This window comes from Pan paniscus, chromosome 6, assembly GCF_029289425.2.
Source record: "Pan paniscus chromosome 6, NHGRI_mPanPan1-v2.0_pri, whole genome shotgun sequence".
In the NCBI taxonomy this organism is placed as follows: Eukaryota; Metazoa; Chordata; class Mammalia; order Primates; family Hominidae; genus Pan; species Pan paniscus.
This window is the reverse complement of record NC_073255.2, coordinates 113193757-113212560: the sequence shown is the minus strand read 5'-3', so window position 1 is coordinate 113212560 and position 18804 is coordinate 113193757. Positions and strand designations below refer to the sequence as shown.

General features: G+C 38.2%; 1 protein-coding gene across 1 annotated transcript in view; it reads left to right on the top strand.

Moving 5' to 3' along the window:
- PON3 (paraoxonase 3) overlaps window positions 1–15027 on the top strand; it is a 41163-nt gene extending 26136 nt beyond the window's left edge. Inside the window, exons 4-9 of the mRNA XM_003809708.5 lie at window positions 456–621; window positions 5301–5427; window positions 8726–8926; window positions 9948–10029; window positions 10299–10427; window positions 12644–15027. Coding sequence (XP_003809756.1) covers window positions 456–621; window positions 5301–5427; window positions 8726–8926; window positions 9948–10029; window positions 10299–10427; window positions 12644–12802 — 864 coding nt within the window. The 3' untranslated portion in view covers window positions 12803–15027. The remainder of the gene's footprint in view (window positions 1–455; window positions 622–5300; window positions 5428–8725; window positions 8927–9947; window positions 10030–10298; window positions 10428–12643) is intronic.
- The last annotated feature ends 3777 nt before the right edge of the window (window positions 15028–18804 follow it).

Sequence of the window (18804 nt, the reverse complement as noted above, 5' to 3'; positions counted from 1 at the left end):
AATGGGAACAATACAATTAAACTATACACCCCTTCTCTCTGCTTTGAGGAAGGTTAGTTATAGAATACCAGGACCGGAAATAATCTTATAATCATGTATTTGAACTTCTTCATTTTATAGATGAGGAATGTGAGGTACGGGCATGTGAAGGGATTCACACAAAGTAACAGCCTAGTCTCTTCTGTTATATTTTTTGGCTTAACTCCTTTTCTCTAAATTAAAAACTCTTCCTTATCTTGAATATGGTTCTTTCTGTGTTCATAGCCAATGTTTAGATGACATCAGTAACACCCCAGATCAGATCATGGAAACAGCTGACAGAGTGAAAAAGCCCAGTAATCTAAATGAAATTTAGAACTTTGAACATTTTTATTTGGCTTTGAGATTTTAAATTCCATATGAAAATATTGTTTTGATATGTATATGTGTGCACACTTGTTCTTTCTTTTTAAAAGGGATTAAAATATCCAGGCATGCCAAACTTTGCGCCAGATGAACCAGGAAAAATCTTCTTGATGGATCTGAATGAACAAAACCCAAGGGCACAAGCACTAGAAATCAGTGGTGGATTTGACAAAGAATTATTTAATCCACATGGGATCAGTATTTTCATCGACAAAGGTAAAGCCTGTATGTTTAGGGATAAGGGGGAAATGAGGGAAATAGAAACCATTTATCTCCAGCCCCTCAATATTTATGTAACAGGAAGAGAGAAGATGCTATTTTACCATACAGATGTGTTTTTGTAAAATGATAAATAGGTATAAAACATTGTAAACATTGCATTAAAGAAGGAACACTAGTATTTTTGGCCCTATGTGGCCTCCTCCTCTTCCTTCTATCCACTTGTCTTCTTGTTTGACTGTCACAACCTGTTTGAATACTGTTCTCAGAAATCTAACATGTAAACTAAAGGCCCTTTAGTTTAGTTGTCACTAAAGACAACTGTGAGACGTTAAAAAACATAACATAAAGGGGAGAAAAACAAATTAGACTCATCAAAGTTAAAAGCTTTTGTGCTTCAAAAGACACCATCAAGAAAGTGAAAAACAACCCAAAGAATGAGAGATAGTATTTGTAAATCATATATTAGATGAGAGACTTGTATACAGACAATATAAATAATTCTTACAACTTAACAAAACACAAAAAATGTAATTTAAAAATGGACAAAGTATCTACCTAGATAGACATTTCTCCTAAGATACACAAAGGCCTGTAAGCACATGAAAGATGTTTATCATCCTTAGACATTAGGAAAGTACAAATCAAAACCAGAATGAGATACCATTTCACACCCACTAGGATGGTGATAATTAAAAAGACAGACAATAACAAATGTTGGCAAGGATGTAGAAAAATTGGAACCCTCATACTTTGCCAGTGGGATTGTGAAATAATGTAACCACTTTGGGAAGGAGTTTTGCATTTCCTCAACATGTTAAACATAGAGTTACCACACAATCCAGCAACTCTGCACCTTGGTGTATGCTCAAGAGAATTGAAAACATATCCATGCAAAAACCCGTACACAAATGTTCATAGCAGCATTACTCCTAATACAAAAGGTGGAAATAACCCAAATGTCTATCAAATGATGCATTCATAAACAAAATGTGATAGGTATTTATACAATAGAACACTATTTGGCAATAAAAAGAAATGAACTACTCATGCATGCTATAATATGGCTGAAGCTTGTAAATATTATGCCAGCTGAAGGAATTTAGTCACTAAAAGCCACACATTATGTGATTCCATTTATATGAAGTGTCCAGAATAGGTGAATTCACAGACAGAAAAATTGTTGGCAGGAGCCAGGGGAGTGGGGAAGGAGGAATGACAGCTACTGAGTAGGTGATTTCTTTTTGGGTGATGAAAATGTTCTGGAACTAAATAGTGGTTATGGTTGCACAATTCTGTGAATATACTAAAACCCACTGAAGTTTACATTTTAAAAGTCTGAATTCAATGGTGTGTGAATTATATCTCAAAAATATATTATACAAACATAAGTTACTAATATACCATATATGCTTTAAAAAAATAGTTTCCAATATTATTTTTGACTTGTTCACAGTTCATAATTTCAAACATTTAATTTTAAAATATTTTTGGGTCTATACAGCATGAAGAAAATTAAGAACAGGGAAACTTCACTAACAGTAACCACATGAAAGGAGGGCCAAATTGAAGTGCTAGAATTCCATGAAATCTTATATACACTTTTATTTGCTTAGCAAGCTCTGCTTTAAAAGATAATTGAATCTAACAATTTTTCATTGGTTTATAGTATACAAACTATTTTCATATGTAATGGTGTCTTTACTTCTCGAAATAAAATCCTGGGCCCAACCTTGACACTTCCTCTCCCTGGCCCTTTTGATCAACTCATTATAATGTTTTGTTTAATGTATCTCTCCAATATCTCTCCAGTCTGAAATATCTGTCCACCTCTCCCCATCCTCACTGCCACCAGCAGTTCAAGGCCCCAGCATGCCTTCCCTGGTTCTGCATGGGCCCCCAACTGTACCTTCCTTCTCATACCACCTCAATTCATTGTCATAGTAAGGATTGCTTTTTATGCAAATCTGATTATGTCCCTCTTTTCATCAAATTTTCCATATTGTTCTGTCACTCTGAGGATAAACCCCAAATCTCCAGAATGGCCTGGGTTCCTGGGTGCTTCCCCTGTACCTTCTGGCACCAGTATGCTCTCCAGTTTCACTGGAAACCATTCTCCTCCGGACTCTCTGGACCAGCCATACTGGATTTCTTTTCATTCAGTGAAGTGTCTCATGCCTCAGGATCTTTACATCTGCTGTTCCCTCTGCCTGGAATGTCCTTCTGCCACTTCTGGCTCACTCTTTGTCATCATTGAAGCCTCAGCTTAAATATCATCTTCTCAGGGAAGCCTGCCCACCATCTTGTTCCAATTTGTGTACCTTTCTATATTTCTTCTCAATGTACCTCTTTTTAAAAATCATTCATTACAGTGGTAACTAATTTTTTTTTTATGAGATGAAGTTTTGCTCGTCTCCCAAGCTGGAGTGCAGTGGCACAATCTCAGCTCACTGCAACCCCTGCCTCCCGGGTTCAAGTGATTCTCCTGCCTCAGCCTCCCAAGTAGCTGGGATTACAGGCATGCGACACCATGCCCGGCTAATTTTTTGTATTTTTAGTAGAGACAGGGTTTCACCATGTTGGCCAGGCTGGTCTCGAACTCCTGACCTCAGGTGATCCACCTGCCTTAGCCTCCCAAAGTGTTAGGATTACAGGTGTGAGCCACCACTCCCAGCCTACAGTAGTAACTTTTTTTTTAAATGTTAAAGGATAGGAATTTTCTTTCCCTCTCCTGCTCTTGCTCTATAGCAAGTTCCTAAACTTAACTGTTACTCCTCAAATGAATGACACTCTATGAAGAACGTGTCTCGCCACTCTAGTATTCTTTGTTTTAATTTATTTAATAATTTTTCCTCCTTGTTTTCCTCTCTCAAATATAATCACCATAAAAGCATATTGATTTGTCCATTGCTGGATTCTGAGAGTCTAGAACCGTATCTGATGCACAGTAGTTACTCTATGAACACATATCAAATGAATAAATAAACGAACCCTATAGGACAGGCAGAGCACATAGTAATATTCAACTTTATAGATGGATACAATGAAGTTTAGAGGAATGCAGTGAAGTGTGACTTCACTTCTGCAATTAGTAAATGGCTGATCCAGAACTCAGACAGAGGAGGTCTCACTTCTAATCCTGTGTCTTTTACTAAAATGAGATTAGGACTCTATTTAAATAATTTTAAAACCACAACTGTTTTGCCTCACACTGTACAAGACATAAGATTCTGCATTGGAAATGGTATAATAAGTGATTAGATTTACCTGAAACTATTTCATTGCATGGGATCATATTAGAGGTAGAGGTGGAGGTGGGTTTGGGGCTTTTTTTCTTTCATTTTTTTTTTGTTTGTTTGTTTTTGTTTTTGTTTTTGAGATGGGACACGTTTACACAATAACAGTCATATAACTAGGCTTCCATAAGTTGAGTATATTATGATTCACAGCTTATCTTGTTTGTCATCTCCCTTAATTATGTATTTAATTCATAAGGCCAAAATATTGCACATAGAAATAGAGATGGAATGAGGAGATGGAGAAGAAAAGTACTCTCACTAAGTATATCTTATTTGGAAAGAGGGATTCAGTAGATGCACTAGAAGAAATGAAATCAGGCTAGCACATGTGATTGTTCACTATTGTGTCTAGCAAAAGACTGAAGGTCCGTGTTGGGGCTGAAATCCAACCCATGTTCTGTTTGCCACGCCCTGAGCCTTGGAACAGAGCTGGATCAGACCAGAAGGAAGATTTCCTCTGTGAGCAAGCACCTTTCCTTAATTTGCATAAAAGTGCCCAGTGTGTTTCAGAGGTCCTGGTTATGAATTTTGCATCTCAGGGTTTGGGCTTGTTCCATCACGTGCTTAAAAACTACATTTGGGAAAGGAATAGGGAAGATGAATACAGATCAAGTCCTACAGTGGGAGGATGGGACCAGACCCTTTAAAACTCCAGAGCTCATCAAACCTAGAACTCCTGATAAGTCAGAAGACAGCACTCTCAGAGGCCAAATTACTACCCTCAATCTTGTTCACAGCAGTTCACATTCCAATTGAAATGGGTAGGTGACATTTCTGAGGTGGGTACTACCTAGAATTAGTTAGTTTGTTTTATCTCGCATTCATATTTACATGCCATGTCCATTGAGCTCACTAAATATTGTTATGTTGGCTTGTGTCAGAAATTCATTGTCTAGCTGGGAAATGTTGCTTATTTTAAGGTGTTTACACTGCCCTGACATTCACTGAGCTTCTGTTGCAATGTAGATAATTATTGTACACACACAGCATCTCAGCAAAGTTTTGTTTGCTTGCACTCACTTCTCTTGCTGAAGGGCCATCTGGGGAAACCACATCCCTGTTTATGCATCATTATAGTTCTGTAGGCTCCTGTTAGACAGGTTATGCATATAAGGGTGAAGTGACTATGGCAAAACATCTTGGCTCTGCCACTTTGTGGTGATGAAATTGCTGATGGATCATTCGCCTCCTGAGCTTCAATTTCCTCAACTAAATCTGGATTCTGGCATTTGTCTGACTTACCTATCATGTAGACTGTGAGGGTCAAATGCAAGATGTAAGAAGAAAACTTTTGGAAGTGACCAAGTTTTAAAACAAGTCTAATATTAGTTGTGATAGGGGTAACTTTCTTGGAAATTATCCCTTTTTTCCATGTAGACAATACTGTGTATCTTTATGTTGTGAATCATCCCCACATGAAGTCCACTGTGGAGATATTTAAATTTGAGGAACAACAACGTTCTCTGGTATACCTGAAAACTATAAAACATGAACTTCTCAAAAGGTATGGAATGAAAGTATTGCGCGGTTCTATTTACTTTGCACCTCTGCTGTGTGCTTTGTATTCTTTGGTTCAGCAGGCTTTCTTAAACTTTTGTTTTGAAATTGTTTTGATTTTTTTCTAAAGCTTTCTAATGATTCCCATGGTGACTCTTCCCAGCGCCTCACTAGAAATTGCCATGTTAGGTATTGAATATGCCTATATTTTCGAGCATTTTGAAAGCATTTTAATCCTATAAAGGTGCTCAATTAAATTCCCAGCTCTAATTCCATTCTCTTTACCACGGCAACTCAATACCTACTATCGGTCTCTGTTTAAACACCTACACCCTTTTTTGGTTGTCGTGGTAGGTTGTGTTCTGTGAGCCTCACCCACTGGGTGTTATAACCAACCTCCAGATGAACCACTTCTTTGTTTAATTACAGCTTTAAAGTAGAATTTTTTAAAAGCCCTTGGGCACTTATAAAAATTACATTTGTTAAGCATTGACTATGTGCCAGGCACTATGCCAGAATACTTAATTTAACTTAATTCTCACAAAGCCTTTAATAATAGGCATGGGTAAACTAAGACTTAGAGAAGGTTTGGGTTAGATAACTTGCCCAAGTTACACAATTTGTAAGTGGCAGAAACAGGGTATAAACCCAGATCCATCTGAATTCAAAGCTGAGCTCTCAATTGCAATGAACATCTTTCTTACTGCATTCATTAAAATAACAGGCTTTTCAGTGGAGAGGCTGCCTGTTTAAAGGCTGTAGCAAACAATAAAGAATTCATCTTTTATCAAATGGGCTTAACATTAAAAAACTGGCTCCAAAACAGTAAATTGTTTCATGGGATAGAAGAATAGGAAAAGAAAAGAAAGTTCATCTTCTTTCCTTTGCTCTCTTTCTCAACATCATGTATTAATTTCTCCCCACAGAATATGGGGGAAACGAGTGCAGAGCATAGAAGTAAGAGAAGTTGAAGTTATTGAACTCTGCTCCTAATGCACTGTATGGGGTTCTGAGGCCATAGCGGAGAACAGGACTTCCACAGGGTTGCTGGGAAACTGTGGACAAGTCACTTAATTGGTGCCTCAATTTCTTGAGCAAAATGGGGATTCTCATTTGCCTGACTTACCTAACTAGTGGATTGCGAGGATCAACTGCTTTAGCATAGGATCTCACAGGAAGAGTCTCCCAGAAAGTGCAGCCTGAGGGCACACCTGATATTTGGCCACTTCATTAGGGAGTACAATCCCAGGAAGCAGACTTGAGAAACCAGTGTGAGGCAAGGAAGGGAGAAGGTTATGGGTTGAATTTTGTGTCCCCCTGCCCTCCCCACCCCACCCCCCCTGCCAAAAAATATGTTAAAATCCCAACCACCACTTCCTCAGAAGGCGACACTTTGGAAATTGAGTCATTGCAGATGTAATTAGTAAAGATAAAATCATGCTGAAATAGAGTACCCTTAATGCAGTAGAACTGGTGTCCTTGCAAGAAGACAGGCAGATATACAGGGAGAATGCTATGTGAAGATGGATACTGACATTGGAGTGATATATCTACAAGCCAAGGAATGCCTGGGACTACTGGAATGCCTTGCTGGAAGAGGCAAGGAAGGATCCTTCCCTAGAACCTTCAGAGATAACATGGCCCTACCAACAACACGGTTTTGGATTCCTAGCCTCCAAAACTGCGAGGCAATACATTTCTGGTGTTTAAGCCACTGAGTTTGTGGTTCTTTGCTGTGCCAGCCCTAGGAAACACATGCAGTGAGGGAGGTACAGCAAAGGCGTCATTAAGCCAACCGCTGCCAACTGACTGCTTGAAATCATGGACTTACCCTCCAGTAATCAGCGTAAGCTGCATCTCAGGACAATCTGGTCAAGGAGAAAAAGGGAGAAGGGTTTATCCACCAGCCCCATCTCCTATTAGTCAAAGGTTTGCCTCAAGAGGCCTTCATTTTCCCACATTCTTGGTTGTTGTGCATGTGCAAGTCTAGTTTTGTGGTATCCTATGACTCAATGTCAACATGAAGTCTGGAAGTGGGAGGCAAGAGGCCCACAGTAGGCATGAGCTGAGACACTGCTAGGCTGACCCTCTGGGAAGTACATCAGACCTGTGCAGAACTGGTTGAAATAGCAGCAGCTGGAACAATGTAGGTGATGCTATGAGGGTCTAAAGAGGAGCCTGAGGGTACACTGGCACAGGCATTGATAAGCACTTACAAGGGGGCATAACAGAGAGCTACAGAAACAAATTGTGAGGCAGTTTAACCTAATTTATGATGTCAGGCAATACTTTTTGGAGTAAAGAATGCTTAAGCTGAGATACAAAAGGTGAGTAGCCGAGTGACCTTGGGAAAGTCATTGTATGTCAAAACTTCAAAGTATTTCCTGATTCACCCAAATTTTCCTCCCTAAAATTTAATCTAAAAATGTTTAAGCATTATTTTTTCAAGTCACTTTTTTTTTCTTTTCAAAAATAAAAATGACTTTATTGTTCTTACGGATTGTAAGAATAAGACTTGCTCTATTTTAAAATGTCAATGATATTGAAGAACGTAAGAAAGAATATCACCCATAATTCCATCTACTCAGAGAAAATATAAAGGTCCAGATGAACTGGGTTATGCTATGATAACAGGACAGCAAAACCCTAACATCTTGGTGGCTCAAAACTGCCAAGGTTTGTTATGTTTTCTCATGCATGCTATGTATCCAGTGTAGGTGATTTAGGGACTCAGTTTCATATTATCCTCATTAAGGGCCCTAGGAGGACCACAGTCTCTATCATCATAAAAGTTGCTCGTTACTGTGGAAACATGAGGGAAACATGGTGAAGCAAGCAGTGGTTCTTAAAATCTTCCATCCACAAGCCACTCACCTCATTTCATTTCATTTCATTGGCCAAAGCAAGTCACATGGCTGTGCCTAACTGCAAGGGGATGGGGAAGTGTAATTCCTGAAGGAGGATAACCATAGCTATCAGTGAACTGCACTACAACTGTCACAGATAACCATGATCAACATTTACAAGTCAACAGATTTTGGGGTTTGAGATTTATTTGTGAATTTATTTCTTTTCACTGATTTCTGTGAAAGAGAAGGGTAAGAAAATAACAAATGGCTAAAGAAAACCCATCAGGGCAATGCAGAATCATGATTTTCTGTGGAATTCCTTAATCCATACTAGTTCATGTATCCTTTTTCAAATTGATGAATGTATTAGTCTATGTAGAGATGAGTGATTTTGACAAGGATAAAGGATATTTAAATACCTCATGGGTCTCTTTTTCCACCCCCCTTTCACTTTAGTGTGAATGACATTGTGGTTCTTGGACCAGAACAGTTCTATGCCACCAGAGACCACTATTTTACCAACTCCCTCCTGTCATTTTTTGAGATGATCTTGGATCTTCGCTGGACTTATGTTCTTTTCTACAGCCCAAGGGAGGTTAAAGTGGTGGCGAAAGGATTTTGTAGTGCCAATGGGATCACAGTCTCAGCAGACCAGAAGTAAGCTCTTTTATGTATTTTTCTATCCTTTGCCCTTGACATTTTCGTGGACTCCTTTCCTTACGAGGAAGTTACTTCCTTACTTAGGCTTACGTAGTGAATATATGTGTGGAGGGATCAGTTGTGGCCAGGGTTCACACTAAATCTGTCATCCTAAGCAATCCATTTGTTTCCTTGGACTTTAGGTTCTTCCCAGTTAAAGGAGGGATGTGGACTTAAGGATATAAGGACCTCATTCCAAATTTTTACATAACTCTTGAAACACACTTTCCTAACACACTACAAAGGAAGATAAATGAGCAATACCCCTGCCCCTTATGAAAGTACAAAGTATTTGACCACTTATGCTAAGTTCAGTTACACAAAAGCTCTTAGGAGAGAGGGAAGGCTACCTTAGATTGGGCATAGGGATTGTATAAGTTTCAGACCTACTGACTTACAACAGCAGACCATTCAATGAGAAAACCCTATTTTAAACAGCATGAAATTTTATGAGAAAACACTTTTAAAAAGTGTTTAAAAATTGGAGGTTTTTTTATAAACAGAAGTACCTTGAATATTAACATGTATATTTGAGATAATGAGCAAAGATGATCCCTGTAGAAAACACTTCTCAGTGTCCTTCCTCTTTTAAAATATTGTGATTGAGCTTTATGGTCATTTGATACTTTTTTTCAAGCACTAGTTTTTAGAAGTATATACACTTTTGGCCTTGTAAGAGATCCACTTACCTTCATTCAATTTAAGGAAAAAGTTGTGACTTCGAAGTAATAAGATTGAGCCTATATATGTCATCTAGAAACACCAGTTTCATTATAGTCATAACTCATATTCAAAGCCTGTTTAAAGCACTTCAAGAATATTAAAAATACTACCCCATTATCTTCTTTTACTGTGGTTTAGAAAAGGATTGCAGTGGTACTTTCAAGGAGTGTGCATTTTTATACCTCTTCTCCAAAATAAAAGTGAGTGTTGTCTCTCATTACCACTTGCTTAAGTGTAAATGTCATTTACTTCAAAGGTATGTCTATGTAGCTGATGTAGCAGCTAAGAACATTCACATAATGGAAAAACATGATAACTGGGATTTAACTCAACTGAAGGTAAGAGTACCCTGTCTGGCCCACACAATCTGACTTCTTACCTTAGTCCCATACTTGACCCAGGAATGTGCCCCTTGAATGAGGAAAACATGGCTATTTGAGAGCAATGCCAGTGAGATTATACATGCGTTTCTAAAATACAGAAGCAAAGCCCCCTAAAAACACCAACTTTAGGTGCCAGAAGAAGCTGTAGGGGTTGTGGGGATGAATAGGGAAGAAAGCGAGGAATCATTGAGACAATGTCTTCACTACTCCCTCTTTGTTGTAAGGTGATACAGTTGGGCACCTTAGTGGATAACCTGACTGTCGATCCTGCCACAGGAGACATTTTGGCAGGATGCCATCCTAATCCTATGAAGCTACTGAACTATAACCCTGAGGACCCTCCAGGATCAGAAGTAAGTTCCTATACCTCTCTGAGCTCACAGGCAAAGCTGCAAGAACAAATTTGTTGGGGTGACTTGGAAGAATTTAAGCCAGTCACATTTGGTGTTATAGAACTAAAGAAATTTTACGTATGAGAAAAGTAAAGTTTTTGACAGGTAGGGAGATAAGGTTCGTTAACTCTTTTAGGCCACCATTAACTTTTCAATAACTCTTGCTGTTGGGAATAATGGAAAAACATAAGCTCGATTATTCATATTGACCCAGATTGCCATATCATATTTCCAATCAGGAGATAGTCTCTGAGCAGGTCTTGCAGTTAGACAAAGAGAGAGTTGTATATGGTACCATCTTCTTTCACACTGTCCAACATGAAGCTCAGATTAAAGGATTTAAATAACTGTCGCCTCAAAATAAAATGAGTTTTTGCCTGTAAGTTCTAACATATACGATGGTGTTGAAAATTGTCTTATTTTCAAGATATCATTTGTGTTATTTTAAAATGTCTCTTCTAAAACAATAGCATAATCCATTGAATTTTCTACATTAAAAACAACATTATAAGACAACTGCAATTTCTATGGCAATTTAAAAATCTTTAGTGAATTTATATATAGCTATAAATTCTAGGCACGCATACTCAGAGATTTATTCACAAAAATTTATTGAGTACCTGTAATGTGTCAGACATTGTACTTATGTTTAGGATATATCAGAAAAAATATACAGAGATCCCTGATCTTAAGAAAGGGGGACAAACAATGAACAATAAGCATAAGAAATAAGTAAATTACATAGTAACTTTGAAGATGGCAAATTCTATGGGAAAAAAAGCTCAGCAGAGTAAAGGGGATCAGGATTACTATATGCAGCAGGATGAGCAGGTCCTACTACTAAAGTCAGAGATCAGAGTAGGCCTCATTGAGAAAGTACAATTTGAAAAAAATTAAAATGTGTGAATCCACATTTGGTGATTTGGGAAACTGAAATTCAAATTCAAACCCAGTAATTGGCCTAGTGGGTAAATTAGGACATACAGTTATTTCTACTTCCAGTATTGCTGTTTTTCAGTTAAAAATATGATTATTTCTTTTTTTATTAATGTATTAGTCGCAGCTTCTTAAAAAGAACACAAGAAATGTAAAAAGAAACAAAAGTCCAACCTAAGCCTAGAACCAGAATTGTTACCCTGAACTAGGAAGCAATCCTTGCCTCAGATATGTACCCCTAAGAGTGATAGACAAAACTTTCCTTTAAAAGCCCAACCACAATGTCTGTCTTAAGGAAATGAAATATGATACATAGGATTATTGGAGAATTGTTTAGGATCTTTTTCGTATCTCTATTTTCAAGTTGAATTATTTTTAAAATTTTAGATAAGACTTTTTGTCACAATTACTGACACCCTTTAATTTTGGTTGAATCTCATGTTTTGTACATGAAATCAAAGCTTAAGTATTTTTGTCTAACAAACCTGAGATGAAGGATCTCCCTTAAGATAAAAAAAAGAACAAACTCTGTTCTAATAAGAGATATCAATATAGACTCGTAACTCATAAATTTCTAATTGTTTTCCTTTAATTCCAAAATAGAAATTTTATTTTATTTTGTTTGAGTGAACTTCATCCAGCCTATTTGGAAGCCTGAGTGCTTAAATATATACTGATTAACAAAGTTAAGTGTATTAATCCTGGGATCAATAACAGTACTAGGCAGTGATGTGTCAGATGAAATTCCAAAGTAGTATCCATTATTTATGCTTTCTAGCAACTTTGCAGATGTGAAGGGGCTCCAGCTGTGATGACTGCCATCCCATCAGTTACCAGGTTGGGTTGGCTGGATAACTGGGTGTTTCTTCATTATTTTGTCTTGTTTCTCTCCCCATACTGTAATCTCAAAGGCAAGATTCTTCCCACAGGGGGAGGACCACCATCCACTTGAGAACTAAATAAGAGCATCTTAACTCCTTCTGTAAGGGATGCCTGCACTAAAAAAATTGTGTAAGTCATCCCTGAGGAATTTGGCTAATGTCAGAAAGCCAGTTCACTTTGGTGCATAGATATCTTTATGACATTAGTACTTTCATCAGAAGAAGAACAATTTATTGAAGATATACAGATTTTAGCTTCTGATTTCTGAAAAATAGATTTATCCTAGAATGTTTGGGAAGGACATCATGAAACAGGTGTTTACTCACATAATATACTAATAAACGATCTTTTCTTGACAGGTACTTCGCATCCAGAATGTTTTGTCTGAGAAGCCCAGGGTGAGCACCGTGTATGCCAACAATGGCTCTGTGCTTCAGGGCACCTCTGTGGCTTCTGTGTACCATGGGAAAATTCTCATAGGCACCGTATTTCACAAAACTCTGTACTGTGAGCTCTAGACTCTAGATAGTAAAAAAAAAAAAAGTCTACATATTTTGTAAAAGTAAACTGATAATTGTATGATAAGTGGCACTGTAAGTAAATAGCAAACACCAACCAGTGAGTGTGGCTTTTCTTATGGATAGAAGTAAAGGAGCAGACAGAGATTCCTTGATAGCCATCAAATTGCAAGTCAGGTTAATGACAGTCCAACAAGAAGCCAAACTTTACGGATCTTTGTTAGCAGCCCCAATGTTCTTTCTACAATAAAACATGTGGACTATGTCCAGTGAGGTCTCCGACTCACCTAGAGGTCCTTGGTAACTGGGTCCAAGTTTCCTCCTACAGTTTTGACGTTCTGGGTCTCCTACAGTCCAGACCAAGAGAAAAGCTAATGTTCAAGTATTTACAACCCCTGTTCTCTCCCCGCAGTTGTGCTGGGCACAGACAGTTAATTAAGTGTTCCAGTCTGCAGATAAAGAATTAGCATCATGTGATTGCCCAAAGCCCTTAGAACTTGCATTCTCCCAGGGTACCGACACATAGGAAATTGGGTTCTGAGAAATCTGACAGTTGGGCCTCAGAGGCTACCTTAGGGCAGGGAGTGCTTATCTCTAATAGGCCCTTATTTGTATTGATGCTTGTATCTGAAATACAGTTGGCCCTCTGTAACTGTGAGTTCTACATCTATGGATTCAACCAACCAGAGATTGAAAATATTTGGAAAAAAATGGATGGTTGCATCCGTACTGAACATGTACAGACTTTTTTTGGTCATTAATCCCTAAACAACACAGTATAACACATATTTACATAATATTTACATGATATTAGGTATTATAAGTGATCTAGAGAGTACCTACATAGGGGAATGAACATAGGTTATATGCAAATACTATGCCATTTTATATCAGGGACTTGAGCATCCGTGGATGTTGGTATCCATCAGAGTCCAGGAATCAATCCTCCATGGTTATTGAGGGACAACTGTTTTGCTAACCTACTGGGCTCTGAATCTTAGATGAAGCCTTATGACAGTTATCTTTGACTGCCTTTATCTTGCCCTTCTGGTTTATTCAATAAACACTTATTAAGCAACCTCCAGTAAATTTGGCCCTAAGGAATCTGAAATGAGTAGAATGGTTTTGGCCTAATGTCCTATCTTGAAGACCAACCTTAAACTTAATTTGATGAGAATGAATAGAAGTGTCCTTTTTTGGTCCCAAACCAGTACAACCTTTAGCAAACAAACCATTAATTAAAGTCAGAGCACCCAAGCACCTCCCTTCCCTTTTTGTGACTTTTATTCGGGAGTGGTTGGTTGATGCTTTTTCTCTTTTGGGGAGACCATTTTATATGCAAAAGAACATTGCTCAGTTTTATGTAGGTTTGCTGAAAAGTTTTGCAGGGTAAAATTCTCCTTTTTTCCCGTGTAAACCATTGTGATTTTGACTATAAGACTTTGTAGTTTTCATTGCTTCAAAGAGGAATAAACATTCAGCAGAATGCTATAGTCAGTTATTAGATTTTAAATTTCAAAAGCCTAGCTATCAAGAGAACACAGAATAAAAAAGACATTAAAGACATAATTTAAGAAAATAAGTAGAGTCAGTTTTGAAGAATATAATAGTCTTTGTTTTAGTCCCTAGCCCTCATACTTACTATATTATAATGTTTACCAGACTAGGGGAGAATAAAGAGAGATAGGAAAAGACAAAGATAATTTAGATGCTGGTAAGTTCCTGAGAATTGATCCTGCTCTGCCTCCTCCTCAGGCCAAGTTAGAAAGGCTGAGGGATAAAACTTTCCTCAGGAAATTTGGGTGATCTGATTGCTGAGGGACTAATGTGTCCTTTCCCTGGGAGAGCCTGGGAAAGTCACAAAGCCCTAGGGATTCTCTGTGCTCAGCCTGATGAAAAAACAGAGAAGAAATGCTAGTGTGATTTACTGGGGATGGCATTACACCTACACTTGAACTTGGCACAGAAGCAAATTCCCACGTGCCCAGAGGGGTATGGGGGTTAGCAGAGAAAGAACTGATAGACTTAAAAAGGTCTTGCTGTCAGGAAAAAGAAAATAAGTAGTCATCTGATTCAAATGAAGACCGAAGTTTAGACGGTGACATCAAAGACCAGCTGTCTCCCATGATGCTTTAGCTCTCCCTGCTGGATTTTAGACAAAACTCCCAGGATTGGGAGGGGGCTTTGGAATTGCCTTATATATTGATTTGTGCTTCCAAACAATGTGTGGGGACTCAAAAATAAAATTACATGAGGCTGTGGAAAAAATAAGTTCTGTTACACTTCATGGTTTTAGCTTTTTCAGAATTGGAACAGGATAGAGTGGAAAGAACTTAGTCTTTTGCTAATGGACATGTGATTAGTATCTTTTATTGCTTGTTCTGTGGCTAAGACCAATGGACTATTAAGTTGACTTTCTCCTGGAAATGCCAGTGGAAGATCCAGCATAATCTCTTTTACACTTCACCCCTGCTCTTGCTCCAAGTAGGTCACTCTCAACCTTCAGCTACTGGGATCCCCTTACTCAGTGTGTCCTCTCTTTGGGAGAGGCCCTGGCAAGGTGGTTGAAGCTTGGATTCCTCCTGGAGTAGGCAATTTACCCATTCTTTCCAAAGGATAGGGTTCTTGATTGTCCCATTATCATCCTCTCTTTGCCTTGTCATCTCCCTTCAATAAGTTTTTTCTCCCCTTCATAGGGAGGCACAGGTTTACCAACAGGCCTGCAGCCTAGACAGTTATCTCAACCAATTTTCCCTTTGCATAAGCACCCCCAATCTTTATGTGATTATCTTGAGCCTCTTCACTCACTTGGCTTGGGAAGGAGAAGAATCGCTCCTCACAATAAATGCTGCATTTTGATAATTCATTCTCTTCTCTTCCCTAGTCTTTCTGCTTAATTATCAGAGACATGAATTGGGAATACAAGGGTGAGGGTTAGGGGTAGATGAACTCTTCCAGGAGCCACAAGCAAGCTTTGGTTGTGATATTTGACTTCAAGTATTTTCAGCAATTTTCAGAATGTGGGGTACTTGGTGCTTTGTTGTTTTTATCTTTGAGCCCTTCGATGCTGATTCTATAATCACAGAAAAATTCTCATTCTATATTCCTTTGGCATCAAACAGGTTTTAGTTTCAGGTAGCAGAAACCACTCTATCTAGTTTTTGGGGAAAGTGATCAAATGCAGGAACTAATGCTTCACAAAATGCTGGGGTATTTCCTTTGCGTTTGGAAATAAGACAAAGATTCTCTATTTTACCATGACTGTTGTTTAACATAGGATTGGAAGTCCTGACCAATGCTATAAGATAAGAAAAAGAAATAGGCTGGGCACAGTGGCTGACACTTGTAATCCCAGCACTTTGGGAGGCTAAAGAGGGCAGATTGAATAAGTCTAGGAGTTCCACACCAGTCTGGGCAACATGGCAAAATCCCATCTCTACTAAAAATACAAAAAATTAACCAGCATGGTGGCACATTCTTGTAGTCCCAGCTACTTGGGAGGCTGAGGTGGGAGGATCACTTGATCCCAGAAGGTCAAGGCTGCAGTGAGCTGTGATCACACCACTGCACTCCAGTCTGGGCAACAGAGAGAGACCCTCACTCAAAAAACAAAAGAAAAATAAATTAGAACTGTAAGAATTGTAAGGGTAGAAATAGAACTATTATTGTTTGTAGATTACATAATCATCTACTTGAAAATAAAACAATAGAACCAAGAGATATACCATTAGGATACTCAACAGTGTTGCCTGATACAAGCTACATAATAATATTTAATAGCAATGACAATTATGAATTTGAATCAAAGAGAAGATAGCACTCACAATAGCAAGAAAATCTATACAGCATCTAAGAAATAAATATGTTAACTGGCCGGGCACGGTGGCTCACGCCTGTAATCCCAACACTTTGGGAGGCCGAGGCGGGTGGATCACGAGGTCAGGAGATCGAGACCATCCTGGCTAACACGGTGAAACCCCGTCTCTACTAAATATACAAAAAATTAGCTGGGCGTAGTGGCAGGCGACTGTATTCCCAGCTACTCGGGAGGCTGAGGCAGGAGAATGGCGGGAACCCAGGGGGCAGAGCTTGCAGTGAGCCAAGATCGCGCCATTGCACTCCAGCCGGAGTGACAGAGCGAGACTCCGTCTCAAAAAAAAAAAAAAAGTTAACCAAGAGTACACAAGACCTCTGTGGAGAAAATGTTCAAACTCTAATAAAAGATCTAGAAAATATTTTGAATATGTAGATACATATTCTAGGCTCCTGGATAAGGTGAACTTATAAGGATATAAATTCTCTCCAAATTAATCAGTAAATTCAAAGTCTAGTAGAATTCTTTTAAATAAATGACATAAACTTATTTATATCTTAAAGGGACAACTTTGATTTCTAGCAATACAACAGGCTAAATAATTCAGAACAAAACAGCCTAATATAAACAACAAAAGATAATAGAGAAAATATTTTTGAAAGCATCAAATATCACACAAGATAATATGTAATCAGCAAATCATAATTTAAAGGAAAGCAGAAATCCAGAAAGGTAAGCAGGATTGAATTCGGTCTTGTCCTGAGGGCATCTTAACTGATTGATCTTGTGCTTTGGGTTTTAATGTCTCAGAGGGCAAGGGGAACAGAAGCCAAATCACAGTTCATCCTAAAATGAGGAGTCTAATAAGGGACCAACACCTATAAAACCAAAACCCTCTGACCCCAAAGGGCTAAATATTCATCTAAGGTTGAAATAAATATAAATCTGTTCAATATTTCGACACCCAGAAACCTAAAAAGAAAATTGTCTTGGGACTGAGAAAAGTAAAATAAATACATTTAATATTGCTGATTAATTTAATATTGATGAAATAAATTCAAGATTGTTGTTGATATCCATCTGCTTATCATCACTCAGATTTTGAGCCAAATTCCCACTGATTGAACGGAAAAAAAAAAAAACTCAAGCTGTAAATTTAGTATAAAGTCATACCATATTTGTAGTATATTTACTCACCTGGCAGAAACAAACACATATCCTCTCTGGATTTTATCCTAGATCTTAAGAAACCTAACAAATAATTATCTAAGCAATGAGCAACAAATCATAGTAAATAAATAAATAAATAAAATAAATAACCAAAGAAACAGAGCAGGAGAAACAAAAGCCAGCAGAAACAAGTGATGGCAGAAACAGACTTGCAGAGACCCCAAATACAGAAATGATCAAATAGAGGCTCAATAACTATACTTACAGAGTTTAAAGAAATAAAAGACAATTTTAAACCCAGGGTACAGTAAATTGTATTAAAAAATTGCAACAGATTTGAAAAATATAAAATTGAACTTTCAGAAATGAAAATCTAGTAATAGAAATTTAAAACTTAATGAGTAGCCGGGAAACATTTTATTATTGAGGTATAGCAGCTTAAAAATTGTTCACATATACATTTATAAAAGGTCTCACAATCTGAGGGAAACATTTTCCACTTTTTAATTTCAAAGCACACAAAAAGTGTTACTCCATTGGAAAGGCTATGAGGATGACTTCTAATCTTCGGGACTCAAATGCCTCGGGATAGTCACTCAAAGCCTTTTTTTTTTTTTTTTTTTTTGAGACAGGATTTCTCTCTGTCACCCAGGCTGGAGTGCAATGGCATGATCATGGCTCACTGCAGCTTTGACCTCCTGGGCTTAAGCAATCCCCCTACCTGAGTAGCTGGGACTGCAGGCGTGCACCACCACACCCAGCTAATTTTTTTTTTTTTTTAATAGATAGGGTTTCCCCACATTGCCCAGGCTAGTCTCAAACCCCTGGGCTCAAGCAATCTACTTGCCTCAGCCTCCCAAAGTGCTGGGATTACAGGCATCAGCCACTGCACCTGGCCCCACACAAAGCCTCTAAATACACCCTCTTAAGGTAAATGACTAGTGAGGTCATGTAGGTTGCAAATAAAGACAGGCCAAAACATGCTCAGGCTCAGATAAAGTTATGGGTTATGTGATAC